The 11,028-nt window shown below is 38.8% G+C and overlaps 2 protein-coding genes across 2 annotated transcripts; one reads left to right on the forward strand and one right to left on the reverse strand.

Annotated features, from left to right (window-relative positions):
* The first annotated feature begins 1,605 nt into the window (after window positions 1–1,605).
* Window positions 1,606–2,424, forward strand: LOC112292658 (uncharacterized). Its single transcript, XM_024541369.3, has 2 exons — window positions 1,606–2,084; window positions 2,213–2,424. The coding sequence occupies exons 1-2, from the start codon at window positions 1,754–1,756 to the stop codon at window positions 2,275–2,277; spliced, it is 396 nt and encodes a 131-aa protein (XP_024397137.1). The 5' UTR covers window positions 1,606–1,753; the 3' UTR covers window positions 2,278–2,424.
* A 121-nt stretch (window positions 2,425–2,545) lies between these two features.
* LOC112292657 (uncharacterized) lies at window positions 2,546–8,470 on the reverse strand. The gene is made up of 10 exons (XM_024541368.3): window positions 7,399–8,470; window positions 6,490–7,018; window positions 6,044–6,237; window positions 5,317–5,412; window positions 4,915–4,995; window positions 4,505–4,739; window positions 4,146–4,303; window positions 3,625–3,906; window positions 3,115–3,435; window positions 2,546–2,978 (listed from the first exon to the last, which is right to left on the reverse strand). The coding sequence occupies exons 1-9, from the start codon at window positions 7,720–7,722 to the stop codon at window positions 3,370–3,372; spliced, it is 1,965 nt and encodes a 654-aa protein (XP_024397136.1). The 5' UTR covers window positions 7,723–8,470; the 3' UTR covers window positions 2,546–2,978; window positions 3,115–3,369.
* Window positions 8,471–11,028: the final 2,558 nt, after the last annotated feature.

Raw genomic sequence — 11,028 nt, forward strand, 5'->3', positions numbered from 1 at the left:
ACAAAGGTATTTGTTTTGGTCTTAATATTTTGTACAAATACATAAAAAGTAATTGCTTCAAATTTTGATATATATGAAAAGCTTATGAATCATCACCATTACTATTTATATAGTGTACCATAAGTTTTTTTCAATGAGAAAAAATTCATGATTAGTTTTCTATAAAGATGTTTAATAAAGCTGCAATAATGTATTGACTACTTTGTTAAATGGTAGATTGTTGCAAGATCTTAATTGCCTCTATGGAATGGATTTTTCAATGGATATCAAATAGACAATATTCATATTTTCTAATTCCTTATCTCTTGTAGTTTTATTGATAAAATATTAAAAAAAATGGTTGTATCAACTAAAAATTCTTGTTTTCAAGTTAGTATTAGAAGTGCTTGTATATTATTTCTAGTTGCAAGGGGCTTGAGATGCAATTCTTCCTAAGCTAATAACTTACACATATCTAAATATTTTAACTTGCTAGGATACACAAAACATTCTTGCAAAGTTGTTAGCTCTCATATGTACCAACTTGCTTTCAAGATTATATTTTAAGCTCAAATTAATTGTATTTACAAAGTTTAATATTCTTAAATTATCTAGTAAGATATTATGCACTTCAATAAATACATATATATATATATATATATATATATATATATATATAGTGATATCTCATCTAATTAGTAACCACAATAGATAGAGATTTTATAAATTATGCAAGGTTTTATTATTTATGTGAAATCATGTAATTTTATAATTTAAATTCAATATTATAGTTTACATTTCAATATTATAACCATTTGGAAAGAAAAAAATTAAATGATTACATGTATAAATATATATATAGAAAGAGATATATATAAATTTTAAAAATTATCAATCAATATGACAAGAAAACAATTACCACCATATCAAGTACAATAACATTTCAAAATGTCCAAAATGGATCCCAACAAACTACAACAATATAGATCCAAAATACAATTTATCAACCATATATCAATATGGTACACAATTTTCTACTTAAAATATATTTAAATTTTAAATTTTTAAATTAAATAATAAAATAAAATAATAAAATAAAATAAAATAAAATAACCAATTTCATCAACAATAAAGTTGGCATGGATCCCACCAAAGTCTACTAAAAGAGACTGTAGTAAGTCGCTTGGTTTCATTTCTAGAGTGACAAAAAAAATCCTCAACAAGCATGCAATATGAACGTTAAAATGGCTCATAGTAGAATCCACACTATCATAGCGTCGGCCACACTAATAGAGAGGATTTCGTATCATAACGGCGATCCCCATACAACTGCCCCAACGAAACAGACGCCATGAAACTGTAACTCTTCTGCATGCCATCGAAAGCCCTAATTTTCTCCACGTGAAGATTACGAAGCCCATTCGCAAGAGCAGGTTGTCGCAATGCGCCATTTTGCGAGCTGGGGCCTCAGGTGAAAAGCCTCTCTGATTACGTTTCAGCGTTTTTAGACCGAACGAAGGTCTGAATTGGTGATTGATCAATGGTTGAGTCACGTTGAAACTCGGTCGATTCGTGATACACGTCGAGGTGGGTGGTGTTGTGCCTGGCTATGTGTCGATCGATTTCGTTTGCCAGCGGGTTTCTGGAGCGGAATCGGGCAGCTACGATGTGCAGATGAGTGATAACCGAAATAGTTGATGTCATGGATTAAGTAACTGTGTGTGAAGTTTTCTTGGCTGAGGTTCGAATTGCGACGACGCGGTAAAATTTCAGAATGGAGCAAGATCTTACCCCAGGGTTTGCACAGAAGCATCGTATGGGAATGAACCCAGACAATCTGAGACGACGAGATTCTAAGAGTCGAGAATTATTGGGTCCGTTTTTTGGGCAAGTAGCTGTCGCCTCGGCGCGGAATGTTCTCATCACTGGGGTAGAGAATTTGCAGAATGTGGACAAGATGCTGGCGGATAGAGTGGCGCAGTTCAGAGAGCGGAGGAAGCATTTGGAGTTGCTGCGAAACGAGAACGAGCGTCAAACCGTTTTGCAGCTTCTTGACCAACAGGCTCAAGAAGCGTCGAGCGCGAATTTCTCGCTGCAGTCGGAAGGTGACAGAAACTTTACTCATTGTTTCTACAGATGTTCTTCGGCTTTGAAAATTTTAGTGATACTTCGTCACATGCATACTGCGTTGAAAACTTGGCGACTAACATCTTTTCCTAGTTGCTGTTTGCAGATCTTACTGTGGATGCCAATTACGCGAACCAGAGTGAGGAGCTCCAACATCTGAAGGATGAATGAGAGAAGAAATTATCTTTGAACTTCACTCACGGTTCCCCGTCAACTTCAGTAACTTCCGCCGTTCTCGTCCAGAAACAGTTCTCATTCTCCAGGAGAACCTTGGACATTGAACATGATATCCGTTCACATATGCTTTAGGCAATAAAGGCTTTTGAAAAGGAGAAGAGGTTGAGAGTCAATTAATGAATCGGATTGTCAATTTGAGATTAATATAGGCAACAATTTAAAATTACGAGGACAATACATTTCCAGCTTTGTACACACCTGATCAGGAGGATCCTACAGTTCAAATATTCAATAATGAATCCCGGATTCAACACGGGTTTTTGTAAAATACAAACCTGGACACAAATAGATGCATTGGGCTTTGAAATGCATCGGGTCATACAGAATCCTAATTCTCACTGAAATAATTGATACCAAAAGCCCAAAGCACATGCTTAGAGACTTATCTTCGACAATAATGATAGAACTAAACGGGACCAAGTGATACAGCCAAACCCAACGATAAGCTACAATGCCTCTAAATCCTACGCCGCAGACAAGCCAAGCTCAGACAGCTACTATACAACACTATCTGGAAGGCGGCTGCTTCACTCAGTCACTAAAACCGACCTCAGACACTAAAAACCGATATCTGATGCCGCTTCAAGACTTCACCACCATGGTCATATTTTGAAGCTGGGTAGTTCCCTCTGCAGCTGCAAAGGAAGAATCATGACCATTCATTAACACGCAACTAATTCACTCTACACACGGTTCAATAATGAAAGCACAATTCACCAAGCTGTACACTTAAAAACTCACAAAACAAGACACGTCAGAAGACCGACTTACCTTAATATGTACATCAAGATACTAATTTTTTGGTCATGGCATCAGATATATAGATGGGCTTCCTTAAAAATTCCCATTACAAGCACTAGCAAGAACTTAGGGCCTGGGTTACTTGGGGGAAAAAACCCATATCTCGACTGCACACACCGAAAACCCAGGAGGCGAACCACCCACTACATTTCGTACTGAAATCATGCGAAGGGGGATGCTGGAGGTTCCGTCAGCAAAAATAAGCGCTTCCTTCATAACTGCAGATCAGCGTCCCGAAGAGGTGGTAACAGTTGCAGGCGTGAAGCATTCCAAAGCTGATTTCACGTGATACTGCATGATTACAAGGACCATTGGTTACAATAATTGCGTCTTCTTATTCGCAAATCAACCTGAGAAAATGTGCTTTTGATTGCAGACATACTGAAACACATTCGAAGTTACAATCCTAAAAAGAGAATGATACTACAGATAACGAGAGTATTATATTTTTACTAGAGAAAAAGAGAATAAAATTCTTACTTTGACGTCCAGACATGAATCATCTACCATCTTGCGTAGCTGGGCCTCCACCCCTGCTTCCCGTAGCCTCATCACACGTGAGCTAATATCACCTCCAGCAGGGTCCAAAAGGTTGATGATGCACACCACAGCAACAACTCTGAGCTGAGGATTGCTCATGTCTTGCAGAAAACAAATTAGCCAGGAACTTTTGTTTCCTGAGCGAGAACGAAGGACTGACGCCAGAACAGCCTCCTTGTGCACCTCACTTCCACATGCTACGTTGTTCATTACATAGAGGGCCTAAGCAATACAACGGTCGGATCAACATAAGTGTTATCTCGTACACTAATCTCAACAACATAAACTTACTGTCTCAGAGTATTATCTCGACGTAGTCACAAAACAAAGGCAAATCTTCAGGTAAAACATTTACTAATAATCTACCTCGCAGTCATGACTTCACTTACGTGGACAAACAACTATCAAAAACAAACCACCAAGAACTAACAAGGAGAGGGAAAGGTTACAAGAGTTCACACCTGCACAGATACCTCTAGACGATGATTGGTGAGCTGCTTCTCTACAGCCTGAAATAACATACTTCCATCAGAGAAGATTTGTTCTATAAAATCTGGATCTCCGTGAACAAGATTCCGTACAAGAGAGACTGCTTGCTCCTGCACTTCCTCTTCAGGGTCTGAAAAGAATGAACCAAATCATTTCAGTTAGATATAACCCAAGGGAACATCTTCAATTTACCACGGCTGTACCCTCTGCAGTTGAAACCTTTCCTTGGATATGAAAGGAGTCTACTGAATAGGTACTTATTGGTCAACCCTAGCAACCCTTGTGAACAGAACAGAAAGTATGATCAATACAGAAAGAGAACATAATTTACCTCGAATGAGATCACACAAAGTGGAAACTGTTAGCTCAGCCATTACTCGACGCTTTACCGTGACGTCTGCCATGAAGAGTAAATTCTTTAAGGCCAAAACTGCATTCCGCCTTAAGGTATGATCCATAGATTGCGACAGATTCGTGAGCTGGGCAATCCCATCAGTTTGCATAAACACCAACTTTTGCGGAGTGAAATCAAGGACTATGTTTCCCACCACAGTCAAGGCTGCACCCTGCATAGCAAGTATATTGAAAATTAATCATTACGCATTACTCCCAAATGGAAGCTTCTCGACCAGAAACCAGAACAAACATTGTCATAACTAACAAAGATAAGCTACATCAATAGCAAATGTAATAAACTTGATGCACAAAGAGCATCCATTCTTTGTTAAAAATGCTCTCTACCTGGACTCCTGGACAAGGATCGTTCATAAGTTGCAACAGCGGCCGTACAAATTGTTCGCTTGCCAAGCTAGTGCGCAGGTTCTGTTGCAAACTTCCACATCAATTCTTAGTCTCTGCTGCAAAATTCAAGAGTTGAAAACTTGTAGAGGAAAGGTTGACATCGAGAGTCTACTAACTACGAGGATTTGCTTTAGTAATGGTGCAAGTTGTTGTACGTGTGCTTAAAAAATAAAGAAAACAAAGAAAACAAAGAAAACAAAGCTGTACTTCGATACAAGTAAACGACAATCAAAACAACTGTTCACGTTAACTCCTGCCGAATCCAGAATCAGCCATGCTAAAGAGCAACTTGGTTTGATTGCGAAATAAAGGGTCTGGAGGAACAGGTGAAGCACAACGAACCTTGACTGAGCGGGAAAGACTCGCAATACAAGAACAAGCGGCCACCTTAACCCCTTCACAAGGATGTCGCAATGCCGCAACAAGAGAACCTTCAACCTGCAAGCCACCATCATTGATCAAAGTCAGAACTAACTAGCACAATAGCTGGTCAGCTCGTCAGTGATATTTCATTGAACTGAAAATATCCACTGAAAATTCACTTTCTTTGGTTTAGGACAAAATAACAACCTCTTACTGCAGTCAAGCAAACACTCGTATCCAAGAGAGATAATAGGGACGGGAGATAATAGGTAGGGATATAAGATCCGGCGGTTGAAAGGAGGTAACCAGAACAGAATCGAAACAGATAAGCTAACACTATGAAAAAAACCTAAAAAGATGACTAACCGATGAACGAAGCACCAATGAGGCAGCCAAAGCCAGAGAGGATTTTAAACTTTTTCCAATCCTAACACCATCCAGCCCTACTTCGATTAGTCCTAGACGACCAACTACTTCGGACTGCCGTGCGAACTATCTATTCATCTAACAAGCGAGTGATTTAGAAATAATATAAAGACAGGAACAGGGTGTGTCTGAGGTATGCAACACGTGAAGCAATTGTAGAATTTCCATACCGAAAAGAGGCTATCCAACAAGCTCTTTCCAGTGTTGGGCTTATATATAATTTAAACTTTAACACTAATATTATCCTTCAGGCAGAAAATCTCGTATTAATAACCCTAACCTTCAACTCCAGAAGCTGCCGTCTGCTCTCCTCAAGTTTAGCACAGAGTTCTGTAAGCCCCCATAGAACTCCCTCCAGCTGCTTATAAGGAACTTCCTCTCGAAGTAAGAACTCGGCGAGCTTTTCAATTGCTTTTTTTTCAGCGGCAGCTTTCTGCAACTCTTCGTTGTTCGCCACCAAATCAGCTAATACACCTGAAACAAGTACCGAGTACCAGAATGATACACATATTATTCTTGAACCAAATCGTGACTCAACACCTGCATTGTCGGTTACTAAGGGTAGCCAGAAAAAGAGACCGTCCAAACTCTACTGAAACATTGACTAAGCTATGCTTATAACGGTTTTTTTAAATGATAAAACAATCAAATATGACTTCATGAATAAACATTGTTAATTTGTCAAAAATGAAATTATTGCCACGAATTTTGTCCTAGATGAAATACCTGGAGAATCCTCTCCAGCTTGACCAGCCTCTTCCAGTAACTTCATCAGAATGCCCAACATAGTAGCTCGTACTTCACCCTCTTGTGCGTATCCACCAGGACAAGCCTTTCCAATGTTTGCCAGGCACATGCATGCCAGCAGTCGGGATAGTGGAGACTTATCTTTGATAAGCCTAATGATCGAAATCAAAGCATCCCCATTGTGCATCTTTATCACCGTTTCTGATATTTGCTTATTATTTTTCGTTAACGCTGCCAAGGCATCTAGAGCGGCTTCTCGAATCTTAGTAGACCCTGCCAATAGGCTAACAAGACTCTGAAGACCGCCAGCGTCCGCTAGAGCTTGCTGGTGCTCCTTAGATTCACAACACCTAGCAAGAACACGAGCAGCGACTTCTGATACATTCTCATTATCATGATTCAGAAGCTGCAGAAGCAGTTCCATGCGATGTCCTTGAAACATGTCGCTCTTTGGAGCCAATGGTGAGTGAAAGATCATCTTCAGTGCGCGAGCACAAGTTTCCGCAACCTGGATAATACACATCCGTTAAAAATAAAAAATAAAAAATAAAAAAGCTGATAGTTCCTTGACTCAGCTTCAAGGCTTCGGCAACTCGCCGAAACCTATCCTAGTAAGGCACATCCTGAATAGACGAGAACATAAACCCTAACAAAGTTCATTGAACATTTGGTACCATTCCAGCAGGAAGCATTCTCGAAAATCGCTAACAGTAGGGGAACTCCTCAGCATATTGCAAAATAATGCTGAGCCTCACCATTTACAAAGAGAAAAAAAAAAAAAAAAAAAAAAAAAAAAAAAAAAAAAAGAGTAGGACCATGTGAGAAATAATTAGGTTGCGAGTAAAAAGTTACACAAGTACGAGAGGTTGAGTACGCTGATGACAGTACCTTCGTGTCCCCATTCTGCAGCATTTTTAGCAAGTGTGGCAAAACGCCGCTATCTAGAACAGCTCTAACTCCCGCATCAATCCCACAGGCGAAGCTTCCCACGGCGGCAGCTGACTGCACTAACAGCGGAATCTCTGTGTCGCTGGCCAAAATCTCTACAACCCGCGGTACGGCCCCCAACTTTATGTAGGAAAGTTTTTTGGTCTTATTTCCGATTATTTGATTTTTCACATCCCGCAGTGCCTTGAGCCTGGCCGTGTTGTCCAAAGAGCTCAAGCTCTCCACAAGATCTTCCGGCCGAGCCCATGTTGCTGAAGCTGGCATTTTCGCTCACTTAATCCACTTAACACTCAATGTGTTCCGAAGTGAGAAAGGAAAACACTGAGCAACTCTACCTTCACAATCTGGCCTCTCTCAAGCAGCGATCTCCTCCATCTCACCCCCACTACTACCACACTACATCCACAACACCTCCACTACAGATAATATGACCTAAAACGTCCAAAAATCCTCTCCTCAACGACAAAATAACCGACAAACTCAAAAATGGTAACGAAACAGAAAAACTGCTCCAACTCCAACGCAGTTTCGCGTTTAATGGAAAATCCAACTGCTTTTCACCACTCACACCCCAGCATCAAACATCCGGGGCACCACTTCAGAAACCAATACCATTAGATGCTGGCTCCAACTCTCGGACCGCCCGAAAAAACACAAACCCCAAATATAATAACAATTTAATCTTGTATTTTTAAATAATAATAATAATAATACAATGAATCTATATTTCCAGGACGAGGAACTGTCAACTGCACCGCTCACTCCCAGACTCAGCGAGCGAATCCGCTCCGAGAATCCGAGCCGGCCAGTGGAAATCAGAACACGCAACGAAGAAACCGAATCCAAGGAAGGGTATGGAAATCCCGCACCACAACAGCCGCGACGGAAGCAGTGCAGTAGCAGCAACAGCAGCAGATGAGAGAGGGATCCAGAAGGGGCAACAGGATTGTTTGTCCCAGTGGCAACACCAGCATAGCTAACTACACTATCAGTTGGTTGAGTAGTAACTTACTACCCCACCTCCCCCTTCCCCCTTCTCCTTGAGTGGCGTTAATAGAAGTTTCTCGTTCCGGGGATTGTTGACCCCGCGCTCTTGCCCACGGGTGTCGCCTCCCCTCGCGCGTGATGGTGGTGGCCCATGCCGGGAACTCTCGTTCCTCGTTTTTGAGAGGATCCGCCCGTGCGCCCCCCGGGTGTCGACGTGGCGCATCTGGACAGCTGTCCGTCGTGGTGCCCGGCTTCTCCGGTCGTTTTTGGGATGGAATATTCTGAGCATCTCGTGAGTTTGGTGTTCTCCGGTGGTGGTTCGACTATTTTACCCATATATAATATGTTACCAGAGAACACCATATAGTTAACCTCCATTTTATTCTTCTTCTTTTTTCTGTTTGTCTCTTTTTTTTTGCCCTGGGAATTAGTATCCCAAATGTTGTTCTTTCTGTGAAGCCCTTGGATTTCAGGTATATTTTGGTGCTTTATTTGTGGTTAGTTCAGTACTCTTTCAATTTAGATGCAAAAGCCTTTCATGATAGTCATCATGTTGAATAATCTTACTTTGATAAAAATAGACATGTATTTGTCATGAGTTATTCTTCTTGAAATGCTTTGGTTGAAATGTTTGGTGTATGCAAGTTTTTATTTTTTATTATTATTCCTCATTTGTGTGTTGTAAACCATAACTTATCCATTATGCAAGATATTTGGGACGATTTATATTTTGTAATAATTTTAGTTTTATAAATTAATGTTTTGAATGTTAGACAAAATGATGAATTGATGTAAATATATATATATATATATATATATAATGTCTATGTTTTTTTTTTGTTGTACACATGAATACACAAAGCCACCATAGTAAGACATTGAATTTTTAAGAAACTAGTTTAAAAGGTCACACACAGAGCAACGAAGCAATACAATTGTAATTACAAGGTTCTGTCATGTGCAGACAGGAATATGTGTAAACATGTATTTTGATACAGAAATAAACTTCTGGTTATTTTTAAAAATTGCGTGTTTTCTACCATTCACAATTGAATATATATAGATATGTATAATCAATGTTTTAATTAAAAAAATATTCCGGTTTTAAAATCCATTCATTTATCAATACCACTATATAAATTCATACTCAAATACATATGCTTTTACATTCTTTTTGTTGATGGTAGTATGGAACTACTCAGTTGTATTGAATTTACTAACTTTTCACTTGTACACACTATAATGTCTCCTTTTCTTTTAGTTTCTTTTCTTTATGTAGATGTTGACAAAATTGATAATAATAAGTTAGTGTGAATGAAATTTAAATGCATTGTCCATTTAAAAGTAGATATTTCACAACTTTAAGGTGCTTTGATTGTTGTGGAAAAAAAAAAAAAAAAAAATGGAATCGTATGCATGTACACAACTTGATTTTGTAAAACAAACAACAAGATTTATAGTTTTTTTTTTTTTTTTTTTTTTCTTTTTTCTTTTTTCTTCATATAATCTTAAAACATCAGTGTTTTTGAAAAATGAGACATTTAAATTAAAAAAAATACTCTTTGTAATTCGTTAATATTATAGGTTGAAATGCAATAAATAAAAACGAAGCAATACATGTAAGTGATCAAATGCACTCATTTAATGAGAACAGAATTAATAAAGCAATCTAATCGATTTGTCTGACAAAATACACTTTCTTATGTATATATATATATATATATATATATATATGTATTTATTCATACATACTTGTTTATGTGTATATATACTTATTTATATAGCTTTCTAAAAAAATTGAGTCATACTTATTTAGTCATAAAAATCGAGTAGAAAAACTAAACGTTATTTCCAAAATAATTGTGTTCCATCCATGTTGATTTATTTTTACTTACAAAGACTCGTGTATTCTACGTGTAGAAGTATTCATTTGTTCATGATATCATTCTTTCCAAAAACACAACAAAATGTATCATCCAAATTAAAATAAAATGCTATCCGTTCATGCAAATTGTCACGAAAAGTATTGGCATTTGAATGACCATTACTAATAAAAATTGATTCCAAATGATAAAAAAGGAAAATTTCTACATAACAAAGAAACACCAAAGAAGTAAACAAAGGACATAACCAACCAACCAATCCCTCACTGAATAACCATAGTTATACGTTCACTTAATCAACGAGACTATCAACAAAACTTCGCTCAAACATATTCCAAGTAGTAAAGATGGCAACCTAACTCAGTTGTGCACAAAAATTGTAAAGAGGGGGAGTGGTATCCTCTGAGCGGGCCCATTAGCCCATCGATTCAGACAATCCACGTGGCAATGAGATGACATGGACATTATGGATGACGTGGGCCTCAAGGAGGCCCACTTAGACGCCGCGTTCGCCTGGCTTCCTCATGAAGCCTTCAAATGCAACGCCCTCACGGAGGAGGCGGGGAAAGCACGCTCCGAGATGACGCCATGTGGAATCGACGACGCTGGAGCTCCCTTTCAGGTTCCCGCTACTATCCAGTACGAACATTCATCGCCATCAGGGCAGCGGGACGTTCGAATTGGAACCGGGGGGTTTTGA

The sequence above is a fragment of the Physcomitrium patens genome, chromosome 15 (assembly GCF_059467195.1).
Source record: "Physcomitrium patens ecotype Gransden chromosome 15, ASM5946719v1, whole genome shotgun sequence".
Taxonomy (NCBI): domain Eukaryota; kingdom Viridiplantae; phylum Streptophyta; class Bryopsida; order Funariales; family Funariaceae; genus Physcomitrium; species Physcomitrium patens.